The sequence below is a fragment of the Zeus faber genome (assembly GCF_960531495.2).
Source record: "Zeus faber genome assembly, chromosome: 14".
In the NCBI taxonomy this organism is placed as follows: Eukaryota; Metazoa; Chordata; class Actinopteri; order Zeiformes; family Zeidae; genus Zeus; species Zeus faber.
In genome coordinates, this window is record NC_137200.1 from 27,247,680 (window position 1) to 27,269,718 (window position 22,039).

A 22,039-nucleotide genomic window follows, 5' to 3' on the forward strand; every position below is an offset into this window, starting at 1 on the left:
TTTTAGTTTTGTGATAAGCATGAGTGTGTCTTTGTGTGTGTGTGTGTGTGTGTGTGTGCGCGCGTTTGCGTGCGTGTGTGTGTGCGCACGCGCGCGTAAGTGTGTGTGTGTGTGTGTGTGTGTGTGTGTGTGTGTGTGTGTGGATGCTTGAATGAAACTACACAAAGTGACAAGGAAAAAGGGAACACGATGCTCCGGGAGCCATAACATAACGGAGCCGGTTCCACCGTCCCACCGTGCGCCGCGTCGGGGAGGGTGCGCGCCCTGCGATTGGGGCAGAGCAACACTGACCGATTTCTGATCCAACCTACGCGGCTTCAAGACACCGCGCACCGTTCCAATCGCAGCTTAAGTGGAAAGGCGTGCCTTGCCCCCAAAGTACTCGATGTATAGTTAAAAAATGGGAGGGCGCACTTGAACCGAGGTCCTCTTATGAAGGTAGGCTGCATCGTGTGTTTATTGACGAGATGAAAGAAGATGGAAGTGAGAAATGAAACAAAGTGAAGGGACGCAATCCAAAAAACTAGGAGCTTTGTTTGGCCAAACACCGGGGTACGCCGTCGCCACAATTGAACGAGCTTCGGAGCGCAGGTAAGAAACGATCCAAACTAAAGGAAAGGGGCTGTTTGAGTGTATCGATCAGGGGCTGTATTACTGTAATTACACTCTCGTCCTTATAAACTTCGTGCCGTCACGCACTGGATGCCATTGACTTCCACGTAGTTTCCACCGGGTTTACCGAGCAGATATGAAACCATACGATTAAGCCCGAGCGGAAACTTGATTGTGCGGATGATCTTGGGAGATTTCGGACGGTTTAAAAAAAACAACAACCAACAACAACAACAACAAATAAATTTGGCTTTGGAATAAGGCACGCAGTGGTGGAGCCGCTAGGGGTTTTTGTTGTCCCCGTTTAAAAAAAAAAAAAAAAAAAAAAAAAAAAAAAAACACCCAAAAAAAGAAAACGCGCTGCCCTGGCATGACGCAAGTTGCCCATCTGTCATTATTCCCAACGTGCCCCCTTTACTTTCAGCGCACACTTTTTTTTTTTTTTTTTTTTTTGGGGGGTATCCTCACCCCGCTTTTCAAACTGTTTTCACGCCTGTTTATCTCCAGCCGTCGCCGAGCGGTGCCTCCGGACGGCGAGCTCCCGTTTTGACGCCGCGCTGCTCGGGAACATCTGTAGCCAGACTTGCGTTTTTTGGGGGGTTTTTTTGGGGGGGAGGGCGGGCGGCGGGCTTCTAGGTCAGGTATTTGAATCAAATAAACAGTGCAACTAAAGCGACGTTTTCGAGTCGCGTTTATTTCAGACACTTCCAGCGGACGGGGGGGGGGGGGGGGCACAGTTTTGAACAGCCTCGACTCATCCTCGTAGTAACGGAGCCTGTTGTGGATTTTTTTTGTATTTATTTTTTTATTTTTGGTACTCAGACAGACGTCTCGTTCGGAGCCCGTGTATTTCCACGGGACACCGTGACCGCGGGCTGGATACGTTAATATCCAGTCCGTAAACATACGGACGCTGCCGAATATTTAAGAATAGCAGGCCCATCCCCATAGTTTAAAGCGCAACGAGTCCAGTTTCACCACGACGGAGCCAAACTATCCGACGGGGCCGTCGTTTTATTTATTTATTTTTTATTTTTATTTTTTTAAATTTCGGTGCCATGCGTGTTCCGCACGTCGTCGAGCTGCCAAACCTAAATGTTCAAATGTGTATCCGTGTTGCGTGGCGGCGTGTGCGTGTGTGTGTCTGTGTGTGTGGTGGTGGTGGTGGTGGTGGCGGCGGCGGCGGCGGCGGCGGTGGGGGTGGAGTGGCCCAAAACTGGGTCGATTCGGGGTGTAATTAAAGTTGCACGAGACTGGCTTCCTGCGAGGCAACTTGGACAATGGCTTTTACGACATTAACACGATAAGTTGGGACAAATCAGCCGCGTGTTCGTGAAAAACTGAAACGAGATAGCGGGCAGTGCACGTGACCCCAGAACTCATACTCTGACGATACATATTTATGCAGTAGGTGTGTGTGTGTGTGTGTGTGTGTGTGTGTGTGTGTGTGTGTGTGTGTGTGTGTGTGTGTGTGTGTGTGTGTGTGCGCGCGCGCGCGTGGAAAGGCGGAAAGTGTGCGCGGTTGCACGTGAGTGTGGCAGATGTGTGGCAGATGTTATCGGGGTGACAGCGTCACTCCGCTTCGTTAAAACCAAGAGTTTGCAGCCACGAGCGACCCTTGCGTCCCCCTGTAGTGCACGAAATAGTTTACACAACGCTAGTGTGTGTGCGTGTGTGTGTGTGTGTGCGCGAAAGGCGGAAAGTGTGCGCGGCTGCACGTGAGTGTGGCAGATGCGCGGCAGATGTTATCGGCGTGACAGCGCCACTTCGCTCCGTTAAAACCGGGAGTTTGCAGCCACGCGCGACCCTTGCGTCCCAACCACGGCGCGTGTCGAGCGACCCAGGCCGGGACCGCGAGCTGTGCGTCCTCACACCGGTCACGCGGGTCGCCGCGCAGCGTGGCGTCGCGGTGGTCCCGGTCGACGCGCGCAAGTTGTGATCCCGCTCGCCAGTCCTCACGCCCCCCCCCCCCCCCACCCTCCTTCCCCCTTTCCTGAAAAACACTGGTGCGCGCGTGTGTTTGGAGCTGGGGACTGGAATTTTTAGAATGACTGTTTTTGACGTGCTTACCGTAAGTGCATTCCCGGTCATCGTCTGCACAGGATCCTCCGTTTTCTAAACAGATTACAGGGCAGCAGCTTGCCAGGCCCCTCCGCCAGCAGCACCAGCCCATGAATTCCAGGAGTGAAAATGTTCTGATTTTTCAAGCGGGGAATCACAGACAGACAGACATGCAGATCGGCGGACAGATAGACAAATAGACGGATAGATGGACAGACAGACCGACATACAGGGAGACAGACGGACGGATCGGCAGGCAGACAGACGGATAGTATGGGAGAAATTTAGGATAACATTCAACGGTAAATATATAAGTATTATGTTGCCCACACGCTGTATGAATCAAATAGGTGTGGGGAAATATCGCGTAAAGGGGGCGGCACTCTGCCCCAGTGCTGGTACAGTATGCTGCCATTATAGATGTTATGGGGCGGATGAGTACAGTCACTGTATGGAATGTGTAGAGTTAACATGTTCCATATGTGGAGACGCAAGCCCAAGGCCCGAAGGAGAACAAGGGTCCAGCGGACAGATTTCCATATATGGAGTGAATGTATGGTATGGTATGGTGACGTATGGTGACGTATGGATGATAGATGTGTAGGATGGAGCGCCCAAGCCAGCCTGGGGAGAGGCTCCGGGGCTCCTTGAAAACCAAACCAGGCCTCGATGTTACTTGTTCACCGGCGGTGATAAAGGCCTTTGTCCTTCAAACGTCGGCCTCCTCCGTCTCCCGCTTATTTTCGTCAAAAGCGTCAGAGTAAAGTTCATCTGCCACGACAGACAGACATACAGATAGACAGACAGATAGATAGACAAGTAGACAGATAGACAGATAGATGGACAGACGGATATATCGATAGACAGAAAGACAGATAGACAGACAGACAGACAGACAGACAGACAGACAGATAGATAGATAGATACTTTATTCACCCCCGAAGGGAAATTGCAGTGTCCCAGGAGCTCACATTAACACAATAGACAAAATAGTAATAAAGCACTAAAGCAATACCAAAACAAAAATATGAAAAAAGAAAATGGCAACAAAACGGAAAATTGACTCGAGATGAATTTCTCTGGTTTGGTGTTTTTTTTTTTTTTTTTTGTTTTTTTTTTTACTCGCAGACGACTGATATTGCGCAGCCTAATTCATTCCGCGGGACCGAGAGGCGGGACGGGGGGGCGGGGGCGGCAGATTTTATTTTTTTTCGACTTTGATCCAAACAAAGAAGTTGGGCGGCAGATGAGCACGAGCCACAAACCTGGAGGGCCCCGTGGCGGTCCGCCCGCCGTCGGCGGCGCGTCCCAGCCGCCGTAACGAGCACTTCCTGTGTTTACATTTCATGCCTCCATTAATATTAGGGAGGCTCGGGCCATACAGCTCTATCGCCCGCTTCCTGTGACAATGGTGAGACCTGCCTATGAGAGCATGAATATTTATAGTCATGTCTGCACACCACGTGCGCTCATTAATGGATAAAGAGGGCCTCGCCGATCGGTGACACGCCACCTTCTTATTCTCAAGGAAGAGGAGCGTTCTGGACGATCCGTCCCGATCCCTCCGTCCTCCCCCGGTCGGCCGCCCGTCGCCACCGCCGTCGGGCGCCCCCACCCCCCTTGGCGTCGCGTTGGATTTAACCCCGCCGCGGACGCTTCCCCAGGTGTGTCCCGTCACGTTGTCTATCGGAGAGGGTTGTTATTATTATTATTATTATTATTATTATTATTTTATTTTTATTACATTTTTTTTTTTGCGAAAGGAGACGTTGTTGCTCTCATCGGGCGTTGGCTTGGAGGGAACGGAGCGCCATGCGGGGGGTTACCGCCGTTCGCGCCCCTTCAAAGTAACGGCGTCCCGTCCGTCAAATGGCGAGGCGTGGCGCCCGTCGGCAAGGCAACGCCTGCCCGAACGCCCCCCCCCCCCCCCCCCCCCCCCCCGTCGGCCTGGCCGTAAACACCCGCTCCCTTCCCCTGACGGGTACGTGGCGGGGATGAGGGAAAGGAGCCGGGACGCGTTGCGACACAGGTTAATGAATATAGGACTATGTTTCGCAATCCCGGTTAATCTGCTGGATAGCACCACGTCTGTCCGCCTGGCAGCCATCCGCCGAGGCCGAGGCTTCCGAGCGCTCGCAGGGAGTTGTTTAACAGGTGTGTTTAAAAAAAAAAAAAAAAAACCAAACGTGAATTGTACCTTCATTCATATTTTATTTCCATCGTTAATCCACGGAACAGCGTTATAATTATACACGATGAACCCCCCCCCCCCCGCGCGTCCAATCCGGCTCTTTGTTTCACTGCGTTTGGGAAAATCTCGGGCGATTCGGCGGCGGTTGGCGTCGCGTCCAGGAAGTTCCTTCCAGGCTTGCGCCCTAATTCAGTTTCTCGAAACTTCCAAACGCGCACGCACGCACACACACACACACAAACACACACACACACGCATGCGCACGCCCACACACTCGCGCGCACACACGGGCGCACGCACGCGCAGGCGCGCCCTTGCACGCGCGCGCACACACACACTCTCACACACTCTCACACACTCACACACACTCACACACACACACACACTCACACACACTCACACACTCACACACACACTCACACACTCACACACACACACACACACACACACACACACACATACACACACACACACACACACTCACACACACACACACACACACACACACACACACACACACACACACACACACACACACACACACACACACACACTCACACAGGGCAGGTTGAGCGCGCGCAAACGTTTTACGACGCAGTGGGAGATCAGCCTGTAACGCTGGCACAACTGTCTCTTTCTTTTCAAACTTTGCAAGAAGCAGTTTGTGAGTCATGGGGGGTGGGGTGTGTGTGTGTGTGGGGGGGGTCATTTTCTGGATGAGGAATGTTTTTTAACAATGTTTTAATCCTCGTCTTTAAACACATGCGTGCAGGCCCGGGCATCCGACTGATGTGAAAAATGTATCTTGGATTCTAATAGCCGACTTGTGTGTTTGCCAAGGTGTGTGTGTGTGTGTGTGTCTGTGTGTGTGTGTGTGTGTGTGTGTGTGTGTGTGTGTGCGTGTCCTCGGCTCACCCCGCTCCCCATATGGTTTTCTACAAGTCATGGTGAGATCACTGCCGCACTGAAGGGAAAAGTATCTGGACAGTATTTTAGAAGAGCCAGAGAATAGACTCTTCAGTAACTTTTTTTTTTTTTTTTTTTTTTTGGTGGTGGTGGGGGGGGGGGTTATATAAAAAAGCCTTTTGTGCAGTGTAATCTTTGCTTACATGCTCGCTCCAGGAAGACCTTATAAGCCTCATTCTGGGTAAATAACCGAAACTGGAGACAAGCGTTTTGGACTGTGCACGGCGTAAGGCGCTGTGACAATCGGGCGCTCTGTGCACTGTTGGGTGAACTTTCGTGGAATTATCCACACAATAGCATTTGTGCCCCGATTGAGCCGTACAGCAGAGGCTATTAGCGCCGCAGAGTATTTCCACCGACCCCCCCCTTTTCTTTTCTCTTATCCGCCGGTTTTATTAAAACAAAGCGAACCACCGGAAGACACGGTCGTGTTTGCTCGGACGGAGACGGAACGCGTTCGCCCTGTTTGACGGCTCCCGCATCGAAGGGGTGAACGCCTTCATTCGAAGCAGCAGGCGGTGGTTTTGAGGAGGATTTGCGTGTCGGCATTTATAAACGCTTGCCTGTCCAGCTCCCTCCCGGCGGTTCCCCCCCCGCCATCGCCTCGCGATATCCGCGGGTAGTTGGACATTGAATCAATTAGTATTTCACATTACCCGCCACAGAGTTATGAAGGAGGGACGGCATCGAGCCGGGAACCGTCCGCCGCAGTGAGGCACCCGGGCGCCGGCCCTCGTTTTTTGGGGGAAAGAGGCCCCGCGCCGCGCTCGGACGGATCCCGAAACGCGCGCGTCCCCATGCGGAGACGATGCGCCTTGGCAGGCCGGGACCCATCGTCGCGCCGCCCGGGGTGGCCGTGGTCCCCGGGGGACGCGGCAGCTCGGCCGCTTGACCTGAAGACATAGGCTCAGGGTTTTGGACAAAGTTGGTGTAAGTGGTTCGCCGTCACAGTTATTACGCAATCGCCGTCATTTGGGCTGGCTGCAGTCATGGGGTATGCAGATCTAGGTTATGAGTACTTTGCCAGCCCATAATATATATATACTGTAATTACATATATACATATATATATATGTATATATGTATGTAACAAATGCACAGTCTCTGCAAATCAATCATGTCATCACAGAACCACACCAAAAAGTGATAACCACCCCGCGCTCACCATAGCTTTGTACCCCGACGCTTGCCGTAGTTGGCATTGTTGCTTAGCAGCAGGAACAGAGAGGCAACGGAGAGGTTCTTGCCGATTCTTACACCCCCAATCCACATCAAAAAATTAGGCATCGTCACATCTGTACAGGGAGCCTGTAATTATGGGCGCGCATGTAAATGGGAGCAAACTGTTGTGAACGGAGCGCGGCGAGGTGCCGGATCGCAGGCGCGTGGCGTCCTAATGATCCGGCTGTTTTCCTTAATTGGAAAAGGCAACTTAAATAATCTTTACCATGGTTTTACAACGCTCCCGGAAGGCTGCAGAATATCACGGATCATGATGGGAGAATTTTTCAAAATCCACATCACATCACTGAGCAGCGTTTTTTATCACAGATGTCTGGGGGGCTTTTTTTAGGTACCTGTTTTTGTCTAAAATTCGAATGAATTGAATTTTGCCCCAGTTGCCATGGTAACATTAATCAAGCCTGTTGTGTGCTCTACACCGAGCTGGACTGACAACAACAAAAGAACAAAAAGACAATTGGTACAATTATGTTTTTCGACTTGTCAAATTTTCCTCGGTTCCTTCTGTGTTTTTTGTTCAGCTCTTCTTCGCTAGTGCCGCACAGACTTATGGGATGCCCTGAGCCCGGCAAGTTTCCTAAAATAAATGTCCAATCGAGGAACCCGTGCCCTGGGGCGTGTTTCTTATGACGGACGCAGGTAGGATACAGGCCATATTTCCTAAAACCGCTTCCTATTTAGGAGGGGTGTAATTTGACACCGTTCGATACGGTCTCATTTTGAACAAAATTTGAATGCAAACAAATTCTGACTGTGGATGATTTCCTTTGGTGCTTTAACCAGGGATTAACATATAGCAATTTCAAGGGTACCTATTTATTATTTTGATTCCATACATATAATTTTCTTTCACACATCATTTTAAATCCAGATAATACAGTATATTTTATAAAAGAAAAAAATCAAACTCTAAAAGCAGATGTTTGCCCAAATAAATACATATATTATAAAGAATTTCAAATTCCAACGCCCCGTGGCCCCAATTCCGGTCGCAGGGAGCGGGATGAGTTGTGAACGGTAAAATCTGTGATGCTCAGGAACACCGACGCCAAAGTGGGTCGTCGCCAAACCCCCTGTTGTTCCCACGGCAGCCAAAATCTTCCAGTCGCGCTTCCAGGTGTCACGCCGGTCCCGGTGCCGGTGCCAGTGCCGCCGGAGGGAAAACCGGCTCGCTGCAAGCGCGAATGCCTGTGAGGGCGCGGACCTCTCGGCCAATGAGCACGCTCGGAATATCCCCGAGAAAATAGGCAAGGCCAACGGCGACATGTATGACAGCCTCCGCTCTGTCCGGCGCCCCAAAAGTCAATTTGGAAATCGAGGGATTCCACTTGTTGGATGACCACCTGTTTTTACGTAGCTGTCCAACAGGCGCCTGAGTGGATCACGGCACCAAGCTCAATAAATACCGCGGGCTTTTTCATATTTTATTTGCGATGCAGAGGGATAAACCACATTTTTTGGAACAAATGTTTTCAATAGTATCCGGCGATAATGAGCAGAGTTTGATGAGCAGAAATTATTTTTATCATTAGAATTTTTTATTTGTTATTATTATGTAACTGTGGATTGTTTGCCAAACACAAGTGGCCCGGTATGCGTATAGGTCACCGCACCATTCCCACATCTAAAGTTCTTTCATAAATACAAGCAGTTGCATTTCAATGTTTTCCCCTTCAACACAGCGGTTGTGTGCCAGTTAAAAAAAAACAAAAAAAAAACAACAAAAAAAAAAAGAAAAGACTTCCCTTTCAGCGCAACAGAGTCACACGATCGACGATCAAGAATCGCAATCGCCATCTTAAAGGGGCAGTGGCGCTTTGGGGTAAACGGGCCCATCTTTTTGTCCTTCTTCGCCGGAATGGGGCGGGGCGGTCGATGCCCATCCCATTCTCCCGAGTCCAGCGCCGAGGCTCTTGTTTCCGGTCTCATCCAGTGTTTTTTGCCGACGTGTGGATTCCAATAGAATCTTAAACGTGCCGCCAAGTTTTTTCCGGTGAGAAAGAAAAATAAAAATCGAAGAGCGTTGACGACAAAGGCGTGACGATGACAAAGGCTTTCTTTTTTTTTTTGGACGCTCCGCCAGTTCTTTATTTTTGGTTCACCTCTACTGAAAGGGAGCTTTCCCTTAAAAAATTGCATTCAGATTATTTTGGGGACGGGACTGACTGCGGGCTGAAATCTCCAAACCACTGTTCCTTTTTGTACTTTGTAAAAAAATAAAAATAAATAAATATATATATATATATATATACACAACCACATACATGCTTGTGTGTGTATGTATGTATGTATGTATGTGTGTGTGTGTGTTTGTGTGTGTGTGTGTGTGTGTGTGTGTGTGTGTGTGTGTGTGTGTGTATGTACTGTGTATATATATATATATATATACACACATGCATACGTGTGTGTGTGTGTGTGTATATATATATATATATATATATATACACACATACATGTGTGTATATGTAATTGACAGATTTACCAGAACTCTAAAGCCCATTTTGGCTTCTAGGTTTAGGTGGCGCAGCAGGGACAGGGCGATCATGGGCTTTCAGTCACTTTTCCTTGCGTCTTGTGAAATGCAGAAGGCGCTGGCTCTAACGGCCTCTCTTGCAACATGTCACCCAGTGAGTCAAGCCTTCACAGTTGACGTGCAGTGTAGTGTCGTCCCCCCCTCCCAGTTTGTGCCTTCATCTGTTTGCCTGATTATTTTTGTGTTTTTCCTGAATGATTTTCTTAAGCATATATATATATATATAGAGAGAGAGAGAGAGAGAGAGAGAGAGAGAGGGAGGGCGAGGTAGCGGGCGAGCGAGCGGGGAGGATATAGAGGATCATGGGACTGAAGGTGCTGCCGGTGGCTTCCGGGGCGTGCGGGGTGCTGGTGGGTGAGTGTGTTGGGAGTGTGTGTGTCGGAGACTCGCTGTGCGACAATTATAGACAGGTCATAAGTTAAATGAGCTAATGAGACATAGATACAAACGGTATCTCTATACCCCAGGCCCTTTCCGACTATAAATACATACGTTCGCTGAGCGAATGAGATACGGCCAAATTCACATGCCCGACAGGATTTTGGACTATAAATACACTGCGATGTCCAGTTATCCTTTATTTTTTTGTTGTTACTGTTGTAGTTGTTGTTGTTTCTTTTTGCAAACGAACGTCAACATTTGGTTGAAGACGTCAGGATATCGGGACTTTCCCAGGAACCACGCTGACGTAATGTGTGTCACTCTATGACGGCTGCTCCTTTATTATAACGATATAATAGTTTTTATCCTTCTTTTGCTATCGTGGTGCGACTCCTTGTGCGGGGGCAAACGTTCCCAACGTCGTCGCGTCCCATCGGACGAGGCGCATCGCTTGGCGGTGATTCGCGGCGGCCGACACCAGCTCGCCTGCTCCGGCTCCAGTTCCCTAGCTCCAGCTCGCTAGCTCCAGCTCGCTAGCTCCAGCTCCAGCCTGCCAGCCCCAGCTCGCGAGCCCCAGCTCTCCAGCTCCAGCTCGCCAGCTCCAGCTCCAGCTCGCTAGTGTTAAAATAATATGGGGCCTCTGGTTGGAAACAGTTCTTTGTGATCTATATGTCCTTTTGTGACCAGTCGCACACGTGTTGTTCCTGCACGTAGCCGCTTGCGTACATGTTGTACATGTTGTTCTACATGTGCGCTTCTGGTTGGAAACAGTTCTTTGTGATCCATATGTCCTTTTGTGACCAGTTGCGCACATGTTGTTCCTGCGCGTACATTAGACTATATAAGGGTCCAGGGAAGAAGGAACGGGGCTGAGACTTCGTGAACTGACCCTGCTCAATAGCTCTGCCAGGGATACGAAGTGCGGACCCAGAGACTCTGTATCTTGTACTTTTTAATTCTGCCGGACAATAAATATGACCAACTCCTAAAGTCGTGGTACGTCCCCTGATTGACGCTCCCACCCATCAACGAGCACGCGGAGAACCTCGAAGGTAATTGTTATACTTGAATTGATCAACAGAAGAGAGTAATTGATTAAAACAGGTTTTCTCCAACACTAGCCCCAGCTCCCTAGCTCCAGCTCCCTAGCTCCAGCTCCCTAGCTCCAGCTCCCTAGCTCCAGCTCCCTAGCTCCAGCTCCCTAGCTCCAGCCCCAGCTCGCTAGCCCCAACTCGCTTTGCGCCGTTTTCGTCAGTTTTTGCGGCTTGCCGAATCGAATGCCAACCTGCTGTTGGCCTTTGTGCTTTGTCGGTTAGCATTTACCAGTGAGCACTCCCATTTTTTGGGGTGTTCTTGCCAAACAAAAAAGAAAAAAAAAAGCAATGCGCCGCGAGCTAAGTTGGAAAACTAGCTGGCGGAAAAGTGCAAGGTCATGGTCACATGACGCAAACGTTTTCTGCCTTTTTGACACAGCTTTTGTCATGTTTTGTAGAGCACGCCTGAGTTGTGTCTACGGGGACAGAGATCCAGGTGTTTTTAAATGGAAACTCGGTTCCGTTCGGGCTCATATGCAAACGCCTTCACCAACAACGACATCCGCGCGGATTAATTCAGCAGAACTGTTACATTCAGTAAATGCTGTTCATGTGCAAATATGATGTAATAGATTGCCCGGGGTGATGATCACGCCAAACCGCCAAATAACAGCTTCCGTGAGCAGTTGTAGAGCAACGACGACAAAGCCGGGAAGGCAAGGGTGAATGTGTGCCCGTGATGTTGTTTAACACCAATAATACTGTTTTTAGGGCAGAGCTTCTCTCTTTTTTTTATTATTATTATTTATTTATACATCTATCTATTTTTATTTATTTGCTTGTTTGTCTGTTTTTATCTATTTTCTTATTTTTTTAAATGTAGTTAATTAATTCATTTCTTAATTTATTTTTCTGTTTATCTCTCTATTTTATTTATTCATTTATCTATCTGCTTGTTTGTTTATTTATTTATTTATTACATTTTGCAGTTGCTATGGACACCTGTGCCAAAAAATGATAAGTCCGTAATTGTGCAATATCTGCTTCAGGGTTGGAGCCCTTTTTTTTTTTTTTGGGCCATCACATGGAGTCAAATGTGTTCTTTTCCCTTGCAAAGAGCTCATTAATAAGCTGCCAGGCCTACATTATTTGGAAGTCGTCTCTTACGACGGCGAACAATGATAATGGGCCTACTTAATAGATTAGAAACAAGCTTTTTTTTTTCATTCCACGTTCTCTTTTGGGACACTACAGAACGCAGCGGCTATCTATTAATACGAAGGCAATTAAATCCCATTAAATACCCCAAATATATTATCTTATGGTTCTGACTTGTAGGAAATAATAATAATAATAATAATAATAATAATAATAATAATACGCTTTGGTATGGCATTGTTTCCGTGGTGGTGTGATCGCCGTGTTTTCGACAGATAATGTTGAATAAAGTACCTCGGAAAAACAATTAAAAAGACTAAATACATAATAAGTGTCTTATTATTTAATGTACTTTATATTAAATATTTATTAATACGTGTTAGAGTTGGTCCTGACCTATTTAGAGGCTTTGAACCACCCTGAAAGATACACCTCTAAGCCGAAGTAGAATTTGGGGTTTTTTGTTTTTTTTGTTGAGACTTTTTATTTAAATATTTTATTGAGTATTGTGGTGGGTGTGACGCCAAAGCGGCTCCACTCGTTTCACGCTCACCCAAACGAGTGTCACCCGGGGTGCCACCCATCCTCCTGTCGGCGCACGTCTCTCGAGGGGAAAAGGGAACCATTTACGTTCCCGGGAAATAAACTTCGGGTGGAAACTACTTTTGACCGTTTCGTCAAACGTTCAGCTCACGGACGGCGGCCCCTTTTCTACGAAAGGTGGTTGATTTGGTCTTGTGCTGTTTTGTCTCGCTCCGGCGTGGCGCTGTTGTGAGGAATTCTGCTCCGCGCGGGTGTGTTGGGTTCGGGCGCGTTGGACGCATTCCTTTCACACCGGATACTTTCGTTCAAGGCGGGAATCGAGATTCGAGATTCGAGGGTTTTATTCGTCACATACATGTACATACTTTCAGACGTACATGCACTCAGGATGGGTTTTAAAACCGGCCGGGCGCATTAAAACATACCTGGGATTTGTTTTCCGGCGAGGTTCGGGGCGTTTCACCACAGACCATCGACATTACAAAAAAATAAATCTAAAAAAGAAGCTTAACGGTCTGAAAAAATTGAAAAATGTATACGATTTAATAGAATAAAAAGTGAAGTAAAAAAAAAAAAGGTTAATTATACAGTATACAAATAGACAAAAACAGAAAATAGCCACATACTGTATATATTAAAAAAATATACAGAATATGCTAAATGCGCTACTATGCACAGGATAACTTATTGTAATGGGCATCTGCTGTAGGGTATGAATAACAAATATGAATTATAAAGAGAACCAGATGATACCGTCATTTAATAAGCCTCCAAAATATGTGATCCCAATCATATTTGTTTTAACGCTTCAGAATGGGCCGTCGGCTCTAACGCCTGGCCGCGGAGGGGCCCTGGAAGTCCGTCAGGGTGCCGGACGGGAAGTGCGGCCCCGCGGCCTTGCTCCAACCTCCCTGGGAACGAGGGCGGCGCGCGCTACCGGGTCCATCGGGCCCCTCCCCCTTCCTCCCCGGATGTAAATGCGTCCCGGGGAGCGGAATATATGCGTGGGTTGTGAGCTCTATTTGCATATTCAAGATGTATATTATCCTGGGGACTGATTTCCTTTCACCGGCGCACCACTCCTGTCCGTCCTCGAAACCCCCCCCCCCCCCCCCCCCGCCCCCTTGATTAGGTAACGTCCAATTTGACGGCGCGGGTTTCGGCGACTCGCCGGGACAGCTCATTAACCTGGAGTCTGACGTTGGCTCCCCGGTCTGGTTCCTCCTCTTTTGTTGTGGCGGCGCTGAGCGGTGCGACGTGGCACCGGCGCTCTGCAGCATTGTGTCTGATTTCCAGCAGACAAACTGACCTCTGGGGGATTTATTGACAGCAAACTCCACAGAGACGGACACAGAGCCGGGAGTATTAGAGCAGCAGGCGCGGAGAGAAAGGCTTCCCGTGTGTGTGTGTGTGTGTGTGTGTGTGTGTGTGTGTGTCTGTGTGTGTCTGTGTGTGTGTGTGTGTGTGTGTGTGTGCAGGGGGGGGCAGACAGAGTGACAGACAGACGGGTAGAGAGAGAGAGAGAGAGAGAGAGAGAGAGAGAGAGCGAGCAACGTAATAAAACAGTAAAGACTCGGCCATAGATAGCGTTGGCGATCGATGTCAGCGGCAGATACCGTCTCCCCCAACGAGGGGGGGGAGGGAAAAAATGCTCCGACTCCCAAATCTGCTTTTGGCGGAACAATAAGAAGTAAAAGAAAATGGCTGCCTTCAACAAGGATCTAATTAATTTTGAAGGATCATCAGGCCCCCGCCCCCCACCCCCTTCAGTCCAAGGCGGGTGTGCGGGGGGGGCGCGAGGGGCGGGGTGGGGTGGGGGTGGGGGGGGGGGGCGAGGCACAGACCCCTGGGCTGATTAGAATTCACTGCAGGTAGGCGCTGGCTGCTGCTCACCCACTGTCTCACAGCTAAAATGGAATCAGCGTGGTGAGTGGCAGTCTGGGCGACTGGAGACTGCTTCCCCTCGGCCCGCTCCTTTGTTGCCAGTGTTTACCTCACTTTACCCCCCGGGGCGGGTGGATTTGTGGGGGAAGAATATACGTGCACTTATACTGTAGATGTGTGTATGTGTGTGTATATATGTGCTGCGTATATCTATAATGTGATGTGCGTGCGGCTGCGTTGTCCGTAGCAGCGGCAAAGGAAAAAGGCCGGTGTCATCACTTCACAGCTGCATCAAGAACCCACTCTGGAAACTGTGTCAACTGTGTGCGCGTGCGCGCGTGCACTCGCGTGAGTGTCCACGCGTGCGCGACTGTTGACAAATGTGCTTTGATTGTGGCCGAGGTGCCCGGACGCACATGTTTGGCAGCGCGGCGTTCCCCGTACGGAGGCCTCGGCAACTTTGATGGCAAAAAGCAGGGGGACAAAACGTCTCCGCGTCCAAAACTCGCCGCAACCGCGCCTCGGAAACGCCGTCGTCGGGGGTCGTATGTCACGAAGGCGGCGCTTTAATTTTGCCGCGTGAATTTACCCGTCCGTGCGTCCTGGTGAAAGGAACATTTTGTGTGGAAGGGCTCGCTCCTTTTGGTGCGGCTGTTTCATCCGGTGGCTGCGTGGATTTGTGGTTTCTGGTGTCGGTGGACAGTGAATACAGACTGTACAGGTGTGAGCTAATCCTAAATGTACTTTGTTTATTCAGCAAATACAGTTAATAGGCTCGTACGAAAGCAATAAAGCTATGTATGGTGGGTTTTTTTGGGGGTTTTTTTTGTGTTTTTTTTTCTTCTTTGTGTAGTGTGTAGTTTTTGTGTATTTTTATTTGGAAGTATTTATTTTTTATTTTTTATTTTTTTACCGTGGATGAAAAACCTCCGTATCACTCTGCTACAACTCATCCAGGTCCGACTTTGGGTTTTCTGCCGTTTCATTTGTTTGGTGCCCTCCGGGACGCGTGGCACGTGTGGCGCCGCTTCCGTGGGGATTATGGGAGTGCGTCTGACCTTTACTAAATCACATCACCATGACTTTAATCAGGGGGAGGCTTCCTCCACTGTGCTCGGGCCGCAGTTTGGGACATTTTGGGTGGTGCAGCACATACTGTCTCGCCCGTCGTTCGGGAGGGATTGTTCGTCGATAAATATTTCTTTGCTAGAGACTAGAAAAACGGCGCATGGCGTGGCAGACGGCTCTCCAAACACACACACGTCTTGGTGAAAATATTTTATTATTATTATTATTATTATTATTATTATTATTATTATTGTTGTTTTCAGGAATTCCCGGGCTGTTGAGACCTCGTCTTTTTATTTGTACATTTTTGCTCCGTCCTGTCCGTCGGTAAAGAGCCCCGGACTTTTTATTATGCTCACCACAGCAACGACATATTTTATTTATAATGGTGTGAAAATAAAAAAATACACACACACACACACACACACACACACACATACCAAGCACCCCGACACAACCCCCCCCCCCGCACACACACACACACACAGTTCACACAGACACACACACACACACACACACACACCCCCTCCCTCCTCCCTCCTCTTCGCTTACACACACACACACACACACACACACACACACACACACACGAGGAGCTCTCTCGAATAACACTAATCTTTGTACATTTGTTCGTGATATGGACAGCTTGTCTTAGCGAGGGCGTGGCTGCACTGAACTACGGCGGCGGGGGAAGATTTGCGCTTTGGCCCTGTTCCTGCCGGATTGGCAACCTAGGTTTGGGGAACCGGCGGTCAAGTTTTCACAAGACCGTCCACTTTGTTTGGTCGTGCTTTGAAACTGGTGTGTATAGACGGACGAACAGATAGAAAGGGCGTGTTGAAGTATATGGCTGTGTCAGTTTCGACAGGGGTGTGAGATGATTTATTAAAAACAAAACAAAAAAAAACAAACAAAAAAAAAAAAAACCTTGTTCCATTTTCTCCTCTCCTCTCCGTCTCCCCCTTTTTCTCTCTTTCCTCGACACTTTGGCAGCGCGACTGATGAGTTGGACAAAGAGGAGTGACAGGATTTCCTAGCACTGGCCTCCGAGCAGCGACGTGAAGCGTGGCCCTCCCTCCACTTCACCACCGGCCCCACCAACACCTTCCCAACCACACATTATCTGACTGTGAGTACGCCCCCACCCACCCAATCTAACGGCATTTGTTCCAGTTGAGCAGGGGCATAAAGAAAAAATATTTATTATTATTATTATTATTAATAATAATAATAATAATAATAATAATAATAATAAACAACCAAGGTATTATTCTATTTTTTTCCCCAAGCAGTTTCGCGCCGTGCAAATGTATTAATGGCATTGACGGAAATATTAATTTGAGAATAAAGTTTTAGTCTCTTGTTTATTATGCTCTGCTCAGTGCGTCCTCGTCGTGAAGCCCTGCCTGCTTTTGTCCCCCCCCCCGCCTCTTTTTAGTTTGTTTTTTAGTTTTTTTTTTTGGTTTGTTTGGTTTTTGTTTGTTTTGGGGTTTTTTTTGGGCTCCGTTCCGTAGTGACCCGCGTTGAGTGGAGCTGCATCTCCAACGGGACGCATTTGCATCGTGTGCCCGGGCAGGAACAAAATGGAGGCCGCCTCCTTGGGCAGGATTTGCGGCACTTTTTTTTTTTTTTTTTTTCCCTGTTGTCCGCCGCCTCCCGGTGGGACCGGGGGGGGGGGGATCCGCGGCTCACGTTTCCCCGGATCGCGCGTTCGCTCGGCCCCGGGTGGGGGAGAGGATGTGGCTCCCCCCCCCCCCCCCCCCCGGGGCCGAGCGACCGCGATCAGAGGGGCAGCGGGCGTAAACACAACTTTGACGTTTTCCCTCAATACTTTTGCCCCCGCCGCCGCCGCCGAAATGGCCGGATCCTCCCCTCCCCGCCTCCCCGCCTCCCTCCCCTCCCTCCCCGCCTGCACGTTTCAAGCCGCGCGGAACAAAACGAAGGGAGGAATCCAAAGTGTTGAAGTATTTAAGCGCCGTCGGGAGGCGCGATCGCCGGCGCGCACGGCAGACAAAGGAGCCGGCGCCGTCCGCGGGCTCGGCGCGCCCCCTCCCGGCGGACGCTGGCGCTCCAGGACCTCGCGCCGCTCGGCTCGTAATTAACGGGAACCATTTTAATTGTCTTCCGCCGAGGTCACGCGCGCGGTCTTTTGTTTGAAACGGATATGCGGGTAATACCGGGAGGAGAGGGATAAAGGCTGGCGAGGCGGACTGCGGAACGGCGCCCGCGCCTTCGTGAGGGAAACGGATCAACGGGAGATTTGGCCTCCTGTCCCTTTATTATTTATCCGGGAAGTTCTTTGATTAATACTCGAGGATCGATAAACATGATTATTATTCTACTCTTAATTTGTGTATTTATTTACGTGTTCGGGCTCCTGTAGGCATTTGAATTGCATGCAGTTAACTTTTTACGCTGCACACATCAGTCAATTTCCAAATACTATATTTGATTGTATTTGATTGTATTCTGTCATATATTCTGAAATCATGTGAAGGAAAACTGTGTGGGTTAATAAAGCCTGATGCAAGCATGCAAAGCATTATGATTTTTAGATTCACTTGCAGGCCAGATTCAACAACATATTATGAATATATAGCAGACCACATTTAATTGTCTCTCGGGCCAGATGTGGCCCCTGGGCCTCTAGTTTGAAACCCCTGGTCTATACACACACACACACACACACACACACACACCGTGATCAATTATGGTTTAATACCATATATTGAGCTACTCCTCTATTTGTGCAATCATGTACATTACATAGTCATTTTAAAAAAATACATCGAAATCACTTGATTAAACCAATAAGAAAACACACCGCCACAATGCCTTAGTTACAGGCCATGGTTTGGTGCGCCCCGTGAACCCACAAAATCATTGCATTTGCGTTTCATTCTTTCCCCGCTCGCAGGTGACATCAGTTGCAAGGGGATGACAGAGCGCATTCATAACATCAACCTCCATAACTTCAGCAACTCTGTACTTGAGACCCTCAATGAGCAGCGTAACCGTGGGCACTTCTGTGACGTGACTGTTCGGATCCATGGAAGCATGCTGCGAGCTCACCGGTGCGTGCTGGCGGCGGGGAGCCCCTTCTTTCAGGACAAGCTGCTCTTGGGCTACAGCGACATCGAGATCCCTTCGGTGGTCTCGGTGCAATCCATCCAAAAGCTGATTGACTTTATGTACAGCGGGATCCTGCGGGTGTCCCAGTCGGAAGCCCTGCAGATCCTCACGGCCGCCAGCATCCTGCAGATCAAGACCGTCATCGACGAGTGCACCCGCATCGTGTCCCAAAATGTGGGCTTGACCGGGGCCGGAGGCTTCCCCGGCATCCCGGGCGACTCCGGCCAGGAAACACCCCGCGGCACGCCCGAGTCGGGGACCTCCGGGCCCAGCAGCGATGCGGAATCAGGTTATATGCAAGCCACATCGCAGCAGAGCGTGGAGCGGGCGTACACGTCGCTGTACTCCTACCCCGGCCTGTCCCTGCAGAACGGAACCCGCGAGCGCCCGCTCTACGTCGGCACGATGACATCCAACTACGACCCGGCGCTCGGCGCACAGAAGGACCAGCAATCCCAGGACCCGCCCTGGATCACACGCATCCACGAGAGATCTCAGCAAATGGAGCGCTTCCTCTCCACGGAGTCCACCCACTGCCGCAAACAACCCCGACCGGTACGCATTCACACGGGGGGCTTGCACATCAAACAGGAGGCGGAGGACGAGTACCTCTTTGACACCATGGGCGACTGCCAGGAGGACACCGACCACACCGAGGGGGTCGAGAGCGAGCCCAAGGGAGAGAGCTTCGACTCGGGGGTCAGCTCCTCCATCGGCACCGAGCCGGACGCCATGGAGCAGCAGCAGTACCTGATGAGCTTCGGGAGGGAGGGAGGCGGGGAGGCGCAGCAAGGCGAAGAAGGGCCGGTGCAAATCGAGGTCAACGACTCATCCCCGGAGCAGTTCCAGGAGTCGGAGGACGGGGCCACATCCCACAGCGCGAGTGAAAGTAGCATGATGCAGCCCATGGCCAACCCCATCAAATCCCAGTCCCTGCCTAGTGCCACGCACTACATGCGCCAGGCAGAATCTCACACCAGCAACCTGAGGATGCCACTCACCATGACCAGCAATTCCCAGGTGATGGGCACTGCTGGAAACAACTACCTGCCCACCCTCTTCACTACACCGCTGGCGAGCAACAGCAAGCCTTTCCTCTTCAGCCTCCCACAGACTATTGGAGGCCAGCAGCCCCAGTTTGTGGCGGTGCCACCACCCGCAATGCCGTCATTCCCAAACCCATTATCGGTACAACAAGCAACCGTGCAACAGCAGCAGGGGTCAGGAGGCCTGGGCCAGGGCGAGAAGAAGCCCTACGAGTGCACCCTGTGCAGTAAAACCTTTACTGCCAAACAGAACTACGTCAAACACATGTTTGTTCACACCGGTAAGCGCCGTCTTCTTGCTCATTCTCGTGGGGTAGTGCTCATTACCAGTTATAGAAGTCGTTTCCACGCGATTCTTTTTCTGAAAGCAAATCCAATAAGTCCCTTAACACAAACCTATTGTGCGGCGTTAAAAAAAAAAATAATAAAAAAAAAAATATATATATATATATACAAATTCCTAGAAGGGGAAAAAAAACTAAATGAAAAACGGGTCGATGCAGGCAGAGCAGCTTCTCTGAGGCCTTCGGCAACTTGGATCGTCTGCCAGTTGAAGAGAATTGCCCTGTCGAGCAACATGTGTGTGTATGTTCCATGTTCTAACTCCGCCTCTAAGGAGGAGTTTGACATTTCTTTGTTCTGATTGAAAATGTATAGAAGCATGAAATGGTTAATCTGATTGAAAGATGATAATATATTATATCGTATTGAATAATGTGAAGAACAATGGGAATGTTATTGAAAGCAAGAGGGGGAAATAATGAGAACAGAGTGTGTGACAGAATTCTAACCTTCTCCTCGTGTGTGTGTGTGTGTGTGTGTGTGTGTGTGTGTGTGTGTGTGTGTGTGCGTGCGTGCGTGCGTGCGTGCGTGCGTGCGTGCGCCCGTGTGTGCGTGTGCGTGTGCGCAGGCGAGAAGCCACACCAGTGCAGCATCTGCTGGCGTTCTTTCTCCCTGAAGGATTACTTAATCAAACACATGGTGACGCACACCGGCGTGCGCGCCTACCAGTGCAGCATCTGCAACAAGCGCTTCACCCAGAAGAGCTCCCTCAACGTCCACATGCGGCTGCACCGCGGCGAGAAGTCCTACGAGTGCTACATCTGCAAGAAGAAGTTCTCCCACAAGACCCTGCTGGAGCGCCACATGGCCCTGCACAGCACGGGCAGCGCCGGGGTGACGGGGCTGCCGGGCGCCGCCGGCGCCGTGGGCCCCGTCTCCATCCCCATGCCCATGGCCGTGCCCGAGCCTGGAGCCGGGGTGGTGGCCCTGGCCATGCCGGCGGGCGGAGGAGCCGGGGCGGGGGCGGGGGCCGGGGTCGGTACCGGAGTGGGCGTGGCCGCCGAAGCGGGCTGCCAAGAGGGGACCACCTACGTGTGCTCCGTCTGCCCTGCCAAGTTCGACCAAATTGAGCTCTTCAATGACCACATGCGAATGCATGTCTCCGATGGATAAGTACAAATAATATTAACTTCTTTTGAAAAGAATGAAACATGAAATGGCACTAGACTTTCCTTTTTTTTTTTCTTTTTTTTTTTTTTCTTCTTATTTTGGGGTATGAAGAGTAATGAGTATAGACACTGGCACATTAAGTTTCCCAAAAATGTCTTTTTTTTTTTTTTTTTTTTTCCTCTCTTCTTTGTTATTCTAAAAGAAAAAGATTGGTGGCCTTAAGGCTTAGTAGTTTGACATTGATCTACTGGATGGATCCTAACTACAGGCCTCTAAATGTATTCTTTCCTAAAATACTGATTTATGTGTTGAACACTACCGAAAGGCCTACGAAAGAAACACATACACACAAACACACATATAATGTAGATGTTTGTCAGCGTACAAGTGTGTGTGTGTGTGTGTGTGTGTGTGTGTGTGTGTGTGTGTGTGTGTGTGTGTGTGTGTGTGTGTGTGTGTGTGGGTGTGTGTGTATTTTGCATATAAGTCTATGTGTGGGTGTCTGTGTTTGTCTGTTATGTCTGTGTGTCTGTCTGTGTGTGTGTGTGTGTGTGTGTGTGTGTGTGTGTGTGTGTGTGTGTGTGTGTGTGTGTGTGTGTGTGTGTGTGTGTGTGTGTGTGTGTGTGTGTGTGTGTGTGTGTGTGTGTGTGTACATTGCCATGAATCTTTGACCATGGCAGTTGTGAACCCATACTGACCAGTTTGGAATCTATAGAAGCCAAGCTTACTGTGGTA

The 22,039-nt window shown here is 49.7% G+C and overlaps 1 protein-coding gene across 1 annotated transcript; it reads left to right on the forward strand.

The window, feature by feature from the left end:
- Window positions 1-401: 401 nt before the first annotated feature.
- Window positions 402-21,351, forward strand: zbtb20 (zinc finger and BTB domain containing 20). Its single transcript, XM_080013241.1, has 4 exons — window positions 402-591; window positions 16,668-16,803; window positions 18,592-20,133; window positions 20,763-21,351. Exons 3-4 carry the CDS (start codon window positions 18,612-18,614, stop codon window positions 21,305-21,307), a joined length of 2,067 nt encoding a protein of 688 aa, XP_079869367.1. The 5' UTR covers window positions 402-591; window positions 16,668-16,803; window positions 18,592-18,611; the 3' UTR covers window positions 21,308-21,351.
- Window positions 21,352-22,039: the final 688 nt, after the last annotated feature.

Coding starts and splice junctions, on each gene's coding strand:
- zbtb20 (XM_080013241.1), top strand. CDS start 18,612: ATGACAGAGCGCATTCATAACATCAACCTCCATAACTTCAGCAACTCT. Junction 20,134..20,762: donor ACACATGTTTGTTCACACCG/GTAAGCGCCGTC, acceptor GCGTGTGCGCAG/GCGAGAAGCCACACCAGTGC.